The 19,305-nt window shown below is 45.4% G+C and overlaps 1 protein-coding gene across 6 annotated transcripts in view; it reads right to left on the bottom strand.

Annotated features, from left to right (window-relative positions):
* Frmd4a (FERM domain containing 4A) overlaps positions 1–19,305 on the bottom strand; it is a 577,932-nt gene that overhangs the window by 128,416 nt on the left and 430,211 nt on the right. For all 6 annotated transcript variants that reach the window (XM_060372407.1, XM_060372408.1, XM_060372405.1 and 3 more), the window contains one exon: positions 7,349–7,443. In XM_060372407.1, the coding sequence (XP_060228390.1) occupies positions 7,349–7,443 (95 nt within the window). The remainder of the gene's footprint in view (positions 1–7,348; positions 7,444–19,305) is intronic.

The following is a 19,305-nucleotide window of genomic DNA, read 5'->3' as shown; positions in this document are numbered from 1 at the left end:
TCAATTAATTATGACATAGGCACTAGGGGATGGCTTAGTAGATAAAATCCTTGCCGCACAAACATGAGGGCCAATTTTGATCCACAGCACCTACATAAAAAGGCAGGTGTGTGGGCACCCCGGAGAGCTGGCTCTGGGGCATGGGTGTAGGATAACTGGAGGGCTGACCCACTCAGCTACCACCAAGGCCCAGATCCAGGGCTTTGAGTTGGTGCACCACAGCGTCTACCCCATCTGTGAACTTCTAGAAGGGCTTTTCCTTCAGAACCAACGCTGCAGGATCTCCATGACACGGGGCAACAACGGGATTTCTGAGAGGAGTCCAGTGAGGATCTAGTATTGGTGTAGCAGAAGCCAGAGGCCTTCAAACAGACTGATGACTCATTGCAATGAACACTCGCAAGTAAAGCTGTTTGGGCAAAGGGCTGTGACACACCATAGCTTCCGTGTCAAGATTTTGTTTTGTTTTGTTTGGGGGAGGGGTTGTAAGGAAAAAAGGCAGATATGGAGGGACAAGGAGATGAGTGGGACTAGGGTCCATAGTGTGAAATTCACAAAGAATTAATAAAAAGTTTAAAAAATGCAGGTGTGCTGGAGTGCTGCCTTAATCCCGGCTTTGGGAGGCAGAGACGGCAGGGTCCCTGTTGGATTTCTGGCCATCCATCCTCACCTAATTGGTGAGCTCCAGGCCGATGAGACCTGCCTCCCTCCAAGCTGAACAACATTCCTAAGGTTGTCTCCTGGCTTACAAAGACACACATGTGCGTGCACACACATACATGTGCACCCACATATGCACACACACGAAGAAGAAAAGCTGTGATACAGGAAGCCAAGAGAAATAACCCTTAAATGACTACGTTTTATGTCTCAGACCAGGACTGTGGCCTCGGGGTGCCTGTGACCTCTCTAAAACCTAAGCAAAACTTTTATGTGCCAACACTTGTGGAAGAGAAGGAATGTAAGTCCGTAACTAATTTCAGAGGGGCCAGTGATGAAATAACAGGGTGAGAGCCCCTCATTTTCTTAACTGGCATGTGAAAATACATTCTGACTGTACTTACACAATAATGGCTAATCTGTCTTTTTTTTTCCCCTCAAATGTCTAAACACATCTTAAAAGTACTTTTAAAAAACATGGATATTCAATTATACCATCTGATGAGCAATTCATAAAATTGGGGACAGGAGACAGAAACTTAATTGCAATGACAATACTTCAACTTGGGGTTTGCTTATTTTGGCTAAAGTTATTTAGTGTTTGGTTTTGGAGAGCAGATCCTTTGTCTTCTCTCAGTCATTAACTTAAAAATTGTAAAATGTGGGAATTAAAAAAGCAATGCAAGTATTCAAAAATAAAATTGTAAAAGAGACGCTCTCTAAATGCATGCCAGTGTTGGACAAATGAAAATCTCAGTCATGCTGTTGGTCTGTTTAGGTTTCATTTTATGGTATAAGCCCATAGCCTTCAGCGTGCTAGGAAAGTACTCACGCTAAAGCACTGACTTTTGTGCCCTCATTCCTCGGTTATGTTCTCCGTACATGTGGGAACACTAAATCTGACCTTGGGCCGTGATTCTCAACCAGTTAGAAACAGTGCCCGGAAAGTAGCCACAATCCAGTGTCCCAGGCCTCTAGGATACGTCAATGGGTGTTGATCTCTGACAGTCTAAGTTCAAGTGGAATAAGTTGCTCTTAAATCTGGGTCAAGGGGACATAAAGAAATTGGTTCTGACATTCCTGGTCCCAGAACCAGGCTTTTAAACTTGGCTGTACATCAGAACAAACTGGTGAATCTTTGAAGGAAAAAAAACAAAACAAACCCAAAACACACACACACACACACACACACACACACGCACACACATGCACAAAACAAACAACAAACAAACAAACAAACAAACAAAAACCCTCAGTTTATGTTACCACAGTGGAAAGGAACCCTGGCTCCAGCCACGTGTGAGAAAGTATTCTAAGGGGCTGGAGATATGGCTCTGTGGTTGAGAGCATGTTTTGCCCTCGTGGAGGGCCCACGTTTGGTTTTCAGCACCTATATGGTGTCCATAACTGTCTGTAACTCCAGTTCTTCCTAATGCTTTGACACAGTTCTTCACGTTATGGTGACCCCCAACCATAAAATCATTTTATCACTCCTTCATAACTCTAATTTTGCTATTGTTATGAGTGCTGATGTAAATATCTGATATGCAGGATAGCTGATATATAGCTCCAAAGGTATTGGGACCCACAGGGTGAGAAATGCTGTTCTGGGAGAGCTTCTGCCTTCTTCTGCCCTCTTGGATACTGACATTAGACAAAAATATCTAATTTTTAAAGTGCTATTTAAAGATCAAACTTCTCCCAGGGCCTTTGGTTCAGAATGCCTCAAAGCTGTCCAAGCTGCCTTCCTTTGCCCAGTTCATCACAACTGGGGACATTGAGAGATGAATACCACCTGTCACTTTTTTTATTTGGACATAGTGCAAGACAAAAGTGACTAAGTGCAAATGAATTCTAGAGCACAAGGAAATTCCATGGGAAACCTGGTGATATTTGAGTAGAGCCTACAGTAGCAGTATTGCACCATAGTTTTGCTATGTACAGGGCTTGCGATATGCTGACATGGGAGAAAGCTGGGCGGAAGGTGAGGGGAGTCTTTGCAGCCTTTGTAACTATTCTGTAATTATTTCCAACTAAAAAGCTTCAGAATAAACTAACAACAGAGAAGGAAGAGCCTGAATCAATGCTACAGAGACAGGTTACCAACCGCGTCCAGTATTGTCAGCATAAAGTTTGACACTGTGGGCTGCGATTCTTTATTAATAAACACCAATTATTGGCAGGGAAGAAGGCTAGGGAACTCCCAATTTCCTGTCTGTCTGTCTGTCTGTCTGTCTGTATTTGCTTGTTTGTTTGTTTCTTTATCATCAACAGAATTAACATTGGAAGGATGGCAGACAACCTCTACCCTGAGAACCTTACATTCTACTGGACACCCCTGCTGCCCTGGGAAAGGCCAATACTAACCCTTGAACTTGTGCTTGAGGGTGTGACCTGCTCTGGATTCCTGTGTCCAGAAGCATTAAGCAGCTTTTCCTCTGCCTCTCCATGTCACATGACATCCCACACTTACAGAGTGGTCTTCAGCTTGCAGTCACTTTGCAGGTCTGAATCTTGCCTGATGTGACTTGAGAATGGGCAGATTCATGTATTCTACCGCAAGCTGCCACTGATCAATGACAATTCTACTGTTGCTTTGTGTGTGTGTTAAATAGAATACAGTAGGTACCTACTCACATGTACAAAAACACCTTGAGAGCACACATACCCAGTCTGAACACAGTTATTAAAATGTTTCATGTTGAGGTGAGGATGTGGTTCAGTGGTTATGGTACTTGCCTGGCATGCATAAGGTCATGGGCTTAATTATCAGCAACATAACACACACACACACACACACACACAGGCACACACACATTAGTGTTACTTGGCATGCAGAGACAGGAAAGGCTAGATTCTTGCTTCTGGACATAGGAATCCCCAAGCCAGAGCACCTCCAGGCACAAGTCGAAGGGGCAGCCTTTGTTCTTTCCTTTCTTAAAAGGAATAAGAGAAACTTCTGATTACCAAAGAGGCTTAGAGGCGTATGTAGGCCCAGGTGTTATCAGGCCGTGAAGGACTGTCTCCTAAATCACCCTTCCTTGTCCAGTTGGTCTGCATCCCATGCTAGCATCTCAGAGGCTTGACATTTTCAGCTAGCGTACCAGGCACACCTGCCAGCTCTCGTCCAGGAACCCACAGGTAGCCTGACTCTTTCTCGTGGGTTCTTTCTGGTAACTCAGCACTGGCTCGATGGCTGGAAACACCCTCACACTCAGATCTGGGAGGAAGTGTTGGGGGTTGGGGGTAGCCTGTGCCTTCTCGAGACCAGTCAGAAGGATGGCTGTGAGACCCTGCTACGGGGAGTGTGATGCCTTTCTCTAGCTGTCTGCGCGCACATGCACCCATGAAAGAATGTACACACACCCACGTAGGCCCTCAGGCCAGAAGAGAATGAGGAGTGCTTGGCTCCCAACGACACAGCATGGCCACGTAGACTCTGGGGTGCGGGCCTCCTGCCTCTGTGTGGCTTCTGTGCCCTCCTTTCCCCGGGGGGAAAGACTGACTTTCTACCATTTCACCCTTCCAATCCATTGCTCTTCGCTGTCAGGGCTGTGGTCTGTAACTCTCGGCCCTCGGACTTCTTCCTCTCTGGCCTGAGATAACGTGCGCATTCTTTGACTCTTGCTGACTCCAAAGGGCAGACTAATTGGGACCACCCAGAGTTCATGGACTCTCCGAACTGAGTAAACTTACATGGGAAATGGGAACAATGGGGCTATGATTGATTGAGGCTATGGTTTCCTTCCAATCAGTGGCAACAGCATGGAGAGTAATTAGGGGGCTTACGGGGATTCTTGACAGAGAGGGCAGAGGATGTCTGTGTTTGTGAAAACCAGTTGTTTTTTTTTTTTTTTTTAGATGTGCACTTATTTGAAGTGTTCCTTCTTTAGTACCTGCTACATGCTTTTCTGCCCACACTTCTCCTGACCTGCTGGTGGAGGCCCATCTAGACGGGAGAGGACCAGCCTGCCTGCCTTGTGCCCCAGGGCTGACCTCATTGCTTTTGTGAGGAAGAAGAGGCTTTGTACTTTCCACTGCTCCTGTCCCCACCACTGCTCTGAATGTCACTTGTATGCTGGGTGCATGTGCGTGCATACAGGTGTGTAGGAGTGTGTGCACACAGGTGAGAGGCTAACTCGGGTTTTGTAACTCCATCACTGTTTACTTTTTCCTTTCTTTTAGAAAGTTTAATTTATTTATTTATTACTTTTATGTGTGTGTGTGGGTGTGTGGGTGTGTGGGTGTGTGGGTGTGTGGGTGTGTGCCTGGAGCTGCCCTTACAGGTGCTTGCCAGCCACCCTCTGCAGGTGCTGGGAACCAAGCTCAGGTCCTTTAGAAGAAGAGCAAGTACTCTCAGCGGCTGAGCCATTTCTCCAGTGCCCTGCTATATTTCCTGAGACAAGGTTTCTCACTGCCAAGTAGGCTGGGCTGTCTAGATGGCATGCCCAAGGAGTCAGTTTGTCTCTGAAGAGGAGCTGATATGAATATATAGATTGTGTGCCCTTATACGTACAGCTAGCTAATCAGGTTTTTATTCTATGATCACCCAATAGAAGTCTTTGTCTAAAGACTATAGGATTGTGCAGGAGTAAAATGAGTTAGAATTTTATTAAGTACGCCAGCCTCTGCCAACATGTTCATATTCCTTATTTTGGAAAAGCAAATACTTGCAGTAATTGGCACAGCTACCTGGCCAAAGGTTATGCAGTAGATCCTTTTTGCTAAGAACGGATTTTTGTTGTTGTTACTGTCTCTTCGTTTTAGTTTTAGTTTTTGAGACAGCGTCTCTCTAGGTGGCACTGGCTGTTTCGAAACTCACAGAGATCTACCCGCCTCTGTCTCCCAAGTACTGGGATTAAAAGTGGGTGCCACTATGCCTGTTAAGAAACGCATAATGAAAAGGAATATTTTTATTGCCATTTAAAATGTTAGTGCGTTTTTATTGTTAGCTTCAAAATGTCTACCTGTAAAATGTTCACACCTGCAGTTTCTGTTGCTGTGAGTGTGCCTAACTGTGACAAAATTTCCTTTTGATGGGCATGGGGCTCAGAGACTATCCTCAGGTGGCCGCACGGTCACCTGACCTGTAAGTGCTGCAAGAAATCGGGGAGGACGCTAGGCCTTTGCAAAGCATTAGGCTGGGCCCCTGCCACTCCTCAACAAAGAAGAGCTGTCCTGTCTCTCTGAGTGCACAGCTCATTCTCTGCGAGCTGGAATTTCCACACCACCTCCACCTTCCCTGTGCTCGGTTACATGTGTGCTCTGCCAAACCGGGCTTTTGTTTTCTAACCTGAGTTCTGGGGATTGTAGTTAGGTTCTCATGCACATGTGGCCATCTTGTCAGCTCACAGATTCCCAAGGTCAACTACAGCCATATACAGACGCGTAAGGTCACTCTCCTACTGGCAAACACGGGAGTTGCTTATTCTTGTTTCAGAATCCATTCTGCTTCGATGGTCCCACCTCACTCCTGGGACGTGTGCTTGGCTCTGCCGTCCTTCCCAGCCAATAACCTTCCCCTGACTTATGAGCATTTTAGGAAGTCACGCCTGTAATCCTAGAGTTGTGCAGGATATGCAGACATGGATGTGCACAGAGGAGACTTAGGGATCATTTGCTTAAAGTAGGTTATTGTTTTGTTTCCTAGTGCAAGGGGGTCAGGGCAGCAGGCTTTGAGGAACATGGACAGACAGGGAAAGTGAGGGGAGGGTCTCTAAGCTGGCTATTTCTTGTTCCCAGAAAACACTGAGAGGAGAAGCAGTGGGGAGACTCGGAGGCAGGTGTCTGGACATTTCCGGCAGGGGAAAGGGGAGGCCCCAGGGGTTCTGTGGAATAGCCAGGCCAGCATCTGTTTCATGGACTTCCAGGCTGAACTGCCTCCATCTCTTTCACTCGGCTTGGTCTTCTGTTTTTCCTGTCTCATTTCAATTCTTTGTGTCATCCCTTAGACAATTGGGGTCACCCCCACTTACAATGGAACCAAGGGCTGCACATATCCAGGAGGGCGCTTCAGCACTCAGTTAAATCCCCAGTCGTAGCTTACTCCTGCCTAAGAATTTGGGCTGATTTTCACTGGACTCTTTTGGTAACAGTATATATAGTAAGAGGGGGGAAAAAAACTCATTGACCCCATTCTTTCCTTTATTATAAAACCTGTGGGTGCAGAACCAAACTGGAAGGCTGCTGAAAGCAAATACATTTTTATATCAGATGGGTGGTGTAAAATTGGATTTTGTATTCTCTCTATTTAAGCTTAGAATGTAAAACCACCCAGATATCATCTTTCACCCTGAATTTATCAAGTTCACTTCCTGTTATTGTTACTCCAATACTGGAGAGAAACACTTACTTTCCAGAAGTTTTCATTTAACCTTAATGAAAACCAAACTCACACAGATCTACTTAAAAAAATAAAAATAAACATTTTGGTCTGAACACGAATCTGCTTGATTATAAGAACATTGACCTAATAATTTCATACTATTAGCATCTATCTAATTATATCCTTTGGCTGCTCTAGGCATGATCACCAGCATTTGAAATTCAGATGGTGAACTTGGTCTGACCTTCCAGCCCCCACGGGACCCAAACAGCCTGGAGCTGATTTTGCTGTGCATAGCTGAGAGAGGGCAGTTTTGCATCCTGCTCTTTTGTTTGGGGTCTGTGGGCTCTGGACAGCACTTACGTCTCATCTGTGAATGCTATTCCAAAGTATTCCTTCTCCTTCAGGTTGAAATGAGACGCCACCAGGTCAAGAAGCTCCTTGGCCAAAAGTTTGGGCTGGAAGAGAAGACAAGGGAAAGATTAAGTCATGAGAGACTTCACTAAATCATGCCATCATCTTGGGTTTCTAGCATGATCTCAGTGTAATATCTGAAAACTCAAGCACACTACATAAACACAAATGACTTTTGTAAACTCCAAAGAGGGGCTTGGATGTGGTTCAGTCGATAGAGTTCTTACCTGGCATGCACAGAGCCCTGTGTTTAATTATTGGCACTGCTTAATATTGGCTGTTGTGGTGCATGCCTGTAATCCTACATGAAGTAGAGGCAGGGGGATCTTCAGGATCATCTTCTGCTACATAGCAAGTTTGAGGCTAGCCTGGGCTAAATGAGATACACAGAAAGGGAAGAAGTGAGGGAGGGAGGGAGGAAGAAAGTGAGAAACAAAGATGGAAAGAAACAGACCACTAGGATATTGCTGTAAAACAGTCAAGTCAAAGGCCCCAGGTAACAGATGGAGGAGGCTCTGAAAGGTTGGTTCTGTCAACAAATGGCACTTTTGTTCTTTAATGGGGCCGTCCACCCTGGTGACTTTCCTTCCCCACCTTATGCTGCCCTGGCAGGAAGATGTCTTTTTATTTCCTTGATCTGTTTAGCAAACACAGGCAGACTCCCCTTTTCTTAGAATAAGGTTGCTTTCTGATAAACCCATTGCAATCTGAAAATGTTAAGTGCGAACACTTTTAATATGAATATCAGAGTTTAGCAACACAGTGCTACAGGTGTGAGGTCTAGGGCACCTTGAATGCAATCCGAGACAAAATGGTAAATTTCCCTACCACCATGAGATTTATTTTTTAACGAAGTTGCAAGTTTCTAGAGCATGGGCTTGGCAGATGACAACCCTGCCTTGCTACATGGAAAAGTTGAACACAGTTGCCACAGTGTGGCTGCTTCTGCCTCCGGGTCACAAGGGTAACTGGGGGCTCTGGATCTCAGCATCCTTAGAGGAGATGATAGCACATAGCCTGATCCAGGGAAAAGATCCAGATGCAAAATTTAAAGGACTATTTTACCGAATGAAGATTGCATTCGTACCATTGTCAAATCCAAAGATCCGGCAATGAGTCAGGGACTGTGTGTATTTTCTGGGTGGTAGGCACTTTCCTAAGCACTTTTTACACATCTTTTACCCACAAAATCCTATGAGATTGTCCACTGTGCAGGGCAGACACAGGCTCAAAGATCAGGTGGCTCTTTCTACCTCCTCCTGCCTCAATGACCATGAGCTCGTCAGTGAAAACCACTCAGATTCACATGAGTTTGAAGTGATGGTATCACTTTCTCCCCTGGAAATCAGAGATCGATGGGAAACCCCCATCTTGATGAGCCAATGGCATCTAATACTCTCCACTTCCATTCCCACAACACTATACAACCCCAGTGATAGGAAATTCAAGAAACCTTCCTCCATTAGCAGCAAGACACTTATACTGGGAATGCAGAGGGATGCTCACAGCACATCTCAGGGTTTTGCAAATGAATCACAAAAGATGCTGCAAGTTTGAGTGCTGAGGCTTGAGTACATGCTGTGGGATGCTGCAGGCTTTGCTGCCTGTGGTACTCTTTCCTCCCAATGATGTTGGTCTGCATTTCATTTGTGGGTTGTGGCGAGGCAGCATGTTCACTGATCTTATAATGTAGTGGATCATAATTTATCCATCAGAGTGACTGGCATCCTTTTCAAAGCAGCCACAGTTTATCCATGATGTTTTCTGACTCTGGAAGTATTCTGAGATGGGCACTGTGGTATAATATACCTGTAACCTCAACTCTTAGGAGGCTAGGCAGGAGGAATGGGGATTCAAGGCTAGCCTGGGCTGAACAACAAGACCATATCTTTATATATATATATATATATATATATATATATATATATATATATATATATATGTTTAGGATATTCTTTTTGACTTACCCTGGGAGCATTTGTTAGACTTAGCATCCCTGCCAGCAAGAACTCTTCTAGCACTCAGAATGGATTTGTATTTTTTTGCAAATGTCAAGTCTAGTGGGGGTAGAAAGTCACCTGAGTTAAAATCTGATGAGTGGGGAGCGGGGAGAACTGAGTGGTCTCACTGGGTCAATCTGATATTAGAAAATGAGGTGTGAGGGCTGCAGAGATGGCTCAGCAGTTAAGAGCACTGTTTGCTCTTTCAGAGGTTCTGAGTTCAATTCCCAGCAACCACATGGCGGCACACAACCATCTATACTGAGATCTGATGCCCTCTTCTGGCATACAGGTATCCATGCAGATAGAGCATTCATACATAAAATAAAGAAATAAAAATAAAATCTTAAAAAGTAAAAAGAAAAGGAGGTGTGACTAAAAAGTACATGCTGTGGGCTCTTGTGGACTATAATGAGGTAGTTAACCCACTCTTAGAAAGGGCAGTAGTGAGATTTTCCTCTTTGGGAATAAAATTTAAAGCAATCCAAACACCCTTGCTCAGTGTAGTGGTCTGACTGAGAAATGTTTCCCTATAGGCTGATGGTTTTGAACACTTGGCCCCAGTTGGTAGCATTAATTGGGAAGGTTACGAACTTTTAGAGTGTGGAGACTTGCTGGAGGCACATATTACTGGACATGGGCTTTAAGGTCCCATAGTCATTCCTGTGCTCGCTCTTTGCTCTGGTGTGTGGATGAAACGTTATCTCCCTGCTTTCAGACTGCCAGGCTAGCCTTCCTCACCATAGTGGACTGTACCCCTTGGAACTGTCAACCCAAATAACCTCTTTCTTCTCTAAAAAAAATTTTTTTTTGTCAGAGTATTTTATCACAGCAACAGAAAGTAACAAATACAGTTGGAGATGCATAAGTTTATCCAGGAGGAGGAAGGCACTCATTAATTACAGAAATGCTGGGAAGAAATGCAAGGTGTGAGATAGGAAGGGAGCTGAGGGAAGTGTGGAGGGCAGGTTAACAGGCGTGGAATACTTGTGTCCTTCACCCAGTTAAACCCTTTGAAATGACAGAAACGGTCACGCAGAACAACTCCAGGTCACGTATATCTGCTTTATAACGCTATGCCTTGCAAAGAACTTTCTGAGGTACAGGTCTGAGAACTTCTGTACATGATATCATCATCTAAATGACAGATTATCTGCCAGTCAAGACTTAGAGACCACAGACAGCTGTTATCAGTCCCAGCAAAGCTGTAATTCAAAACAAGGTCTGGATACATACAATGGAATATTACTCAGGCTTAAATAGGAACAAAACTCAGACCTGATTTACATGAATGAACGCTGAAGACACACTAACTGAAAGAAGCCATATAAAAAAGATGAATGCTATCGTCATTTCACTTGTATAAGGAACTAAGATAATGTGATTTCACAGGGTTGCCAGGGATTGGAGAGGATGAGGAGCTACTGCTTGGCGGTAACAGAATGTCTGCTTCAGATTCTGACATTTTGAAAACAATGGGACTCTTTGATAACACTGCATGTAGTTACTGCCCCTGAATTGTATATATACAAAATGGTTAACATGTACATTTTATGTTATGTGTATTTACCCCAATTTACAAAAGAAACAAATAAAAGTCCTAGCTTCTCTCAAAGTGGTACTCTTCCTCTGCATCCTGCCTGGGCTGACTCCACAAGGTCTGGGCAAGAGGTGAAGCATCGTGTGGCCTGAAGGACCTGTCTGGGTGAGGGCTGTAGCGCTGTATCTGAACCAGCACACCATTACGGACTCATACATCACCACTGTGCACTTAGCTAATGTGAATCTCCCTCTGATTTTCGAGCCTCAAAGGTATCAAGACACTTGACAAACCAGACCTTCTCTGGTGACCTCTGTTGTAAGACTCACACACTTGTGGGTAAATATCTTCTGGAAACATCAACTGCTCTTCATGAACAGTATTACAGAGCAAAGGGAAGGAAGTCCCACTTTGGGGTACCCACAATTTAAAAACAGAGGAACCAGGAGGGCTGGGGAGACCTGTGGCCTGTGACGTACTTGCCTCATAAGCCACGAGGGTTTGAGTTTAGACTCCAGACAGCAAGTTAGAAAAAGTATGTGGGGAGAGTAACCAGTAGGCATTCTATACGCACATGACACTTATACATATGACAAATATGTTATGTCAGATAACTAACATTAAAAAAAAAAAAGATTCAGAAGAAGCAATTGAAGTTCAGCAAGGAAAACAGACACCACTATCCTGAGATGCCACTGTACAGAATGAACTAACTACTTTCCTGTTAAACTAGAAAATATTAGTCACAAGAGAATGGAGGGGGGAAAGCAGGGTTGCTGATGTATGCTTGCAATATAGGGCTGGGGAGGCAGAGACAGGTAGATCCCTGGGGCTCCAGGCCTGCCGGGCTAGACCAGCTCCAAGTCCTTGTGAGACACTATGTCTCAAAAAAAAAAAAAAAAAAAAAAAAAGGAAGGTGCTCAAGGAGTAACGTGGAAGGTTGATTTCCAGGCTCCATATGTACATGCACCTGTACACACACACACACACACACACACACACACACACACACACACACACACATCGTGTATTTGTACAGATAAACACACACACAATACAATAAAAATAAAAATAGAGGAATCAAATCAGTGATGGGGAGACAACAGAAGACTCTAGAAGACATTGAGGTTGTAGTTCTTTATTGTAAATCCTCAGGGAACCCACGCATGTCTTTTAGCTGTCAGGGTGACCAGCAGCAGCCCAGTGTCTGAGAGCTTTATGGTTAGGAGGCAGAGAAGCACCCGGCACCTGAAGTCTGTTATCCCTCTCCATGCTTCAGAGACAGTGGAGTCATTTGTTATCACAGCACCACGGAGCATGCTCCGGCATCAACATCCGGGGTTCCCCAGCGTTACAGAGGAAGATGATGGGGATGGAGGAACTACAGCATTCTGACAGCTCCTTACATTCCCTTGCAGAGAGTTTCCTGGTAGGCAGAGGGCTCTTTGGCTGTTACATACTCGGAAGGGATGTTTACAGAATCCGGCTGATTGTAATTTGCCAATTACTGGTGCTATAAACATTTGTGGATCCTTGCAGGGATCTGGCTGGGAGAGAGGCCAGGAAAGAGCCTGTAGCCCCATGGAGTGTGATGGGACAAACAGGGTAGGGGCCTAAAGGCATTCTGGGCTAAGCAGACCCTGTGTGTCCTTGGTGAACTATGCCAGTTTCTTCAGGCCATGCTGGTGGGGATGCCAGTGAACCAAAGATGGGCTTTCTCCAGCCTGTAATCAAGTGTATTTTCTCAATGGCTTCTCTTTCCCTTCAATGCAAATAAATGGCTTTCCTGCCTTCCTTGTAAGATTGCCTCCCTCCTCATGCCTGGATAACAAATTCCCTTGCAAATGCCCCCCTCAGCATGCTTAGCACGTTGGAGCCATCATAGCACTAATTCCAAAACTAAGCTTGGGCACCTGAATGGTGTGAGGGATATGTGTGTGTGTTGGGACAGCAGGTCTTTGTTGCTCTGAATTCATCACCCAGACTCATCTGAGGTTCTGAGGGTTCTGGCTCCCATAGGGGCCTATGGGCACATTCACCATATTTAGTCCTGTGGACTTCCCGCACTTCCCTGTCTCTTCCAGGTCAAGGGAGTTGAACACCGAGATCGAAAGAGCATTTCAGGCCGGGAAGAGGGCTTAGTTGGTAAAGCCCCTGCCACACAACAGTGGACCTGAGTTTGGATTCTGGGCACCTGTGTAAAGGCTGGATATGGCATCAGGTACCTCTAACCTCTATGCTGGGGGTGGGGTAGACATACCCCAGCTTGCCTTCAGTCAGTTCAGCCAGATCGCAGGGGTCCAGATTCAGTGAGAGATGCTGCCGTACAATTATGGTGGGGAGCAAATGAAGAAGACACTCAGGGTCAATTTCTGGCCTCCGACTGTGTGCACGCACATGCTTGTGCACCTATGCATTTATACATGTGGATGTGCACACACACACACATACATACACACACATGCACGCACTGCACTAGCACCCCCCTCCCCAGACAGAGCTCTCGGCACCACCACATAACCGTAGTCCTTCTGGAAGTGCTACTATTGTTGACAATACCCATTTTGAACTTGACAGGCACTACTGCAGATGGATGACCTTGAACAAATGATAAGACCCCTGTCCTCTGTCTTTTCATCTGTCGAAGGATGGGCTGGAGTCAGTGGCATGAAAGATTCTAGAATATTTATGCTATTAGCAAATCGAACTGTTTCCTCTCTTACAAGCTACTTAGCTCTCTCAAAGGTTGTGTATGCTCACTCAAAAACTCTCACAAGTTAGTAAATCTTATCTATTAACACATCTCATTAAAAATATAATCTATCTACATGTAGGAAATGAAAATAGATCCATATTTATCACCCTGCACAAAACTAAAGTCCAAGTGGATCAAAGACCTCAACATAAAACCAGACACACTAAACCTGTTAGAAAAAAAAAAAGTGGGGAAGAGCCTGGAACTCATTGGCACAGGAGACAACTTCCTGAACAGAACACCAACAGCACAGGCTCTAAGATCAATAATCAATAAATGGGACCTCATGAAAATGAAAAGCTTCTGTAAAGCAAAAGACACTGTCGTCGGAACAAAACAACAGCCTACAGATTAGGAAAGTATCTTCACCAACCCTATATCTGACAGAGGGCTATTATCTAGAATATATAAAGAACTGAAGAAGTTAAACAGCAAAAAATCAAGAAATCCAATTTAAAAATGGGGTACAGAGCTAAACAGAGAATTCTCAATAGAGGAACATCAAATGGCAGAGAAACACTTAAAGAAATGCTCAACATCCTTAGTCATCAGGGAGATGCAAATCAAAATGACCCTGAGATTTCACCTTACACCCATCAGAATGGCTAAGATCAAAAACTCAAGTGACAACACATGCTGGAAAGGATGTGGAGAAAGGGGAACCCTCCTCCATTGCTGGTGAGAATGTAAACTTGTACAACCACTTTGAAAATCAATCTGGCACTTTCTCAGACAATTAGAAAATTGCTACCTCAAGATCCAGCTATACCACTCCTAGGCATATATCCAAAATATGCTCAAGTATACAACAAGGACATTTGTTCAACCATGTTTGTAGCAGCTTTATTCATAATAGCCAGAATCTGGAAACAACCCAGATGTCCCTCAATTGAGGAATGGATACAGAAATTTCGGTACATTTACGCATGGAATACTACTCAGCAATTAAAAACAAGGTAATCATGAACTTTTCTGGCAAATGGTGGGAGCTAGAAAAGATCATCCTGAGTGAGGTATCCCAGAAGCAGAAAGACACACATGGTATATACTCACTTATAAGTGGATATTAGACCTATAATATAGGATAAACATACTAAAATCTGCACACCTAAGGAAGCTAAGCATGAAGGAGGACCCTGGGTAAGATGCTCAATCCTCATTCAGAAAAGCAAATGGGATAGACATTGGAAGAGGGTGAAAACAGGAACAGGACAGGAGCCTACCACAGAGGGCCTCTGAAAGACTCAACCCTGCAGGGTATCAAAGCAGATGCTGAGACTCATAGCTAAACTTTGGGCAGAGTGCAGGGAATCTTATGAAAGAAGGGGGAGATAGAAAGACCTGGAGGGGACAGGAGCTCCACAAGGAGAGCAACAGAACCAAAAAATCTGGCACAAGGGTCTTTTCTGAGACTGATACTCCACCAAGGACCATGCATGGAGATAACCTAGACCCCCTGCTCAGATGTAGCCCATGGCAGCTCAGTCTCCAAGTGGGTTCCCTAGTTATGGGAACAGGGGCTGTCTCTGACATGAACCCAGGGGCTGGCTCTTTGATCACCTCCCCCTGAGTGGGGAGAAGCCTTGCCAGGCCACAGAGGAAGACAATGCAGGCAGTCCTGATGAGACCTGACAGACTAGGGTCAGATGGAAAGCGAGGAGGACCTCCCCTATCAGTGGACTGGGGAAGGGGCATGGAAGGAGAAGAGGGAGGAAAGGCAGGATGGGGAGGGGATCATGGAGGGGGCTACAGCTGGGATACAAAGTGAATAAATTGTAATAAATAAAAAAAATAAAAATATACAATCTGGAGCAAGTTGCTTAACCCCACTGAACCTTAGTTTCCTCCTCTGAAAAATGATGACAATGACAGCCATGGTACAAGGCTGTCATGAGGGTTGAATGAATTCACATAAAGCACAGTGTGTGGCATAAAGTGAGTATTACAAACATCTATTATTACTTCAGTTCTTCATCACTGTACTTTTAAAATGTGTACATTATACGCATACACACACATATTTATATATGAATGTGTATATAAAACCCAGGCCTAATCGCTAGCTGGATCATGAAGACCACACTTTGACAGCAGTCCCAGTTTCCCTAGTCAACTTCACCTCTGCCAGTTCCCTTTCAAAATCTTTGTACCTACCCAGAACCCATATTCTCAAGGAAGCCCTTTCTGTAGAGTTTTCCACACGTGTCTCATTCTCCCATAGCGTGGTTGCTTTTCTATGTGTGTGTGGGGGCAGGGTTATAGGTGACATAATTTACTGTACCCTGTAATGTCCTGAACAGTGAAGGTAAGTCCATGTGCCATAAACTGGAAACATCACTTTACATTGCTAGGGAGATAATTGAGGTACTGTTGGGAGGGCGCGTGTGAGAGCCTGTGTGGGGGCGCACCTGTAGAGAACAGAGGGCCATAGCAAGTGCTGAGATCAGTCGCTCTCCACCTCCGTTTTTGCTTGTTGGCATGTGTGTACCTGCTAACCTGCCCATGCGCTCTGCCTGTCAAGGAACTGAGGATGCCAAGATTGAATGGACGGGTGATGCCTTCTCTTTCTGGCGAGGGAGGGTCAGGATTCAATCCCTGGGAAGCCTGAGTGGAAGACAACTCTGAGTGGATGAGTGACCAAGGGCATGTGGTACCCTCTTCACTCAGCCCTGTTAGTGTTCGTTGGCTGCTCTGATTCTTGGGGAGGGGGGCGGGGCAGTGCATGAGGTCATCCTGTGTGCATTCTGCACAGCAGATTCTGGCAGCTGCCCCTCCCCTGCTACCCTAGGGGCCCTGATGATTAGCCTCTCCGAGGGAGCTCTGTATTCTGTGGCAGGGGGTGCACTAAAGCCACATGCTTTGTGCAGGCTGATAAGAGAAACAATAGGCCTTAGCCCCTTTCCCAGTATATAGAAAGATCTTTCTCCATGGGGAAGAGCCACTCTTCTATGTCTCCCTGGCCATGAGGTTACAAGTGTGTGCCACCACGCTCCACTTCACACACACACACACACACACGTCCATCCAGGGGGAATCCATCTCAGACCTCCTATTTGTATACAAGCACTTTACTAGGTATTTCCCTAGTCCATTTAATGAAGGTTTTATTGGCAGAGTGAGACAGATGAAAGGGTGGAGTATTTAGTGTCCGCCCAGCCCAGCGTGGAAGCAGACCACAGACATAGATGGTTGTGCAAACACTCTCTAGAGGCAGATGTGAAACAGAGCTGCTAGGCTGTGGTCTGCTCCCCTCCCCAAATAGCTAACTAGGGCCAGATGCAGTGATGTAAAAGAGTTTCTGGGGGCTACCAAGATGGCTTAGTGGGTAAAGATAGTAAACCTAATGACCTGAGTTTGATCCCTGGGATTCATGTGATTAAGGAAAAACCAGAAACCGCCCATAGGGTGTCATCTGACCTCTGCATACATGCTGTGACCCAGGCCCCACATCCAATAAAAAAAAATCAATGAATAAATGAATGAATGAATGAACGAATGCTGCTGGATTTCAAGCAGATCATTCACCTGTACAGACACATTTCACTGTTACTTGCATTCTGGAGGAGGGGTGTGTCAGGTCTTTTCTCCTAAACCTGTAGCAGAGTACACACCCTCCTCCAAAACTTCTTTGCAAGCCAACTATATCCTTTCAACATCTCTCCCTGCAAATCTTCTAAGAGACTCGCCTTGGGATTGAAATCTCTCTGGGAACCTTTTAAAGCTTCTCAGCTGCTCCCCTCCTCCCCCTTTGCCTTTTGTATTTTCTTCCCTTGATCCCTTCCTTTTATTTCCATATAGTTTCATCCATGTTGTTCTCAAATATAGCCTGGCCTGTATGGGGCATCAGCAAAGTCTGAGGAGTTTGGGAGGAGTCTCTTACTCAGGGACTTGAATGATGCCCAGTGACGGCTTTGACAGGCAGATATAATAATTGCTCCTCTATAAATACAAAGAGCTTCCCTGGCTGGCTGGGGAGCCGGCTTTAAGCAGGATCCCTCCAGGGGCTCTGGAAGGCAGGCAGGTGTTCATTAGGGCATCCTTCCTGGCTTTGCATCCACGGAGCTACCCCCCCCAGACTCCAGCCTGCTCATGGTGATGTCACCGGACTGTTAATGAACAATGCATTTGCTTTGGTGGGAGAAACACGGGCTGCTCCAGAGTCCTCAGCTCGCCTATGTCAGAAAGGGTTCTCAAGTTGATGGCCTAAGTTGTGATGAGATATTTCTAGTGAAAATGCAGGCGCTGAACTGAACTTAATGCTGGGATTCTGAGCTTTGTCTCCTGCCACTACCTCATCTACTGTTGCCACTTTTTCTCTTTAAAAAATGCCTGGGGTGAGATACAGGCTAGAGTTGGCTCAGTGGTTAAGACAGCTTACTGTTTTTTGCAGAAGACCTGGATTTGGTTCCCAGCATTTGTATGAGGTGACTCTTAACTGCCTGTAACTCCAGTTCCACTCTGTGAGCACTGCAATAAACTCATGCAGACACACACACACACACACACACACACACACACACACACAATAAATAAATAGTTTTCTTCTTCTTTTTTTTTTAAGATGCCTGGGTTTGAGTTAGCACCCACAGAAAATGGCATGATGTTATGTATCTGTGATCCTAGTGCTAGGAAGCTGGAGAAAAAAGGATCTGTGGAGCTTACACATGGACATACCAGGTACACAGACACACGAGAGCGCGCGCGTGCACACACACACACACACACACTGCTCTGCATATTTGATACTGCCCTTACCTGTGGTGTGGAAATATAAATGATGTTTTTGGCTGTAAACATCCCCTGGGAGATGACGTTAGGTCCTCTAAGATCAAAGGACACGTTAGAGGATGGTTGCACTTCTCCTAGGCCAGTGGGCACCGGGATTCACTCGGACCAGATGCCCTCGTGAAGCTGCACACTGCACTGCCATCTGACAGGCATCGAAGCTGCCTCTGCAGAAAAGCACACACTCCTTTTCAGCACTGACCCGGATTCTTTCCCTTCATTCCGCATGTCTCCTTTACTTTGGGCCACCTGCTCACTCCGCAGTTAGGCTTGTTAACCTCTGAGGTAGGTCCCTAACCTATTTGTTTCCCACCAAGGCCGATGACACTGAACCCAGAGTAGCAGAGGCGCCTTGTCAGATTTTTAGGAAGTTCTATTCTGGATCTCTACCAGGCACCAAAACTCTAATCTGTCGTAAACCCGAAGTCACCTTAGATTATAGGGACAGCCAGCCCCCCTCCCCACCCTCTCTCTCACTGCATGTATGGGGCAGTTGTCCACGATGACAAAGCTGTATCTTGGAGCACCAGCCTGTCTTGAGTATCAATGTGAAACCACATGTGGGGCAGTAACCAAGGCTGTGACTATCAGAACCACACCTGGACCAGGACTGCTACAATGTGCATTCCTTTTGCTCCTGCCCCATTTCCTCCTCCATTCAAACCTAAAGCTCACATCAATACCCCAAAGATAGATTTAGGGTCACTGGACCCTTTTCTCTGTTCCTCTCTGAAGTCTTACGAGAGAGAGATTGATTGATTAAACCTCTTTCTCTGCTTTCCACCATCACTAATCTCTTTAATTGGTATGTTCGGCTGGGAAGCCA

This window comes from Meriones unguiculatus, chromosome 19 (genome assembly GCF_030254825.1).
Source record: "Meriones unguiculatus strain TT.TT164.6M chromosome 19, Bangor_MerUng_6.1, whole genome shotgun sequence".
Lineage (NCBI taxonomy): Eukaryota > Metazoa > Chordata > Mammalia > Rodentia > Muridae > Meriones > Meriones unguiculatus.
This window is presented reverse-complemented; position numbering and strand designations above follow the sequence as displayed.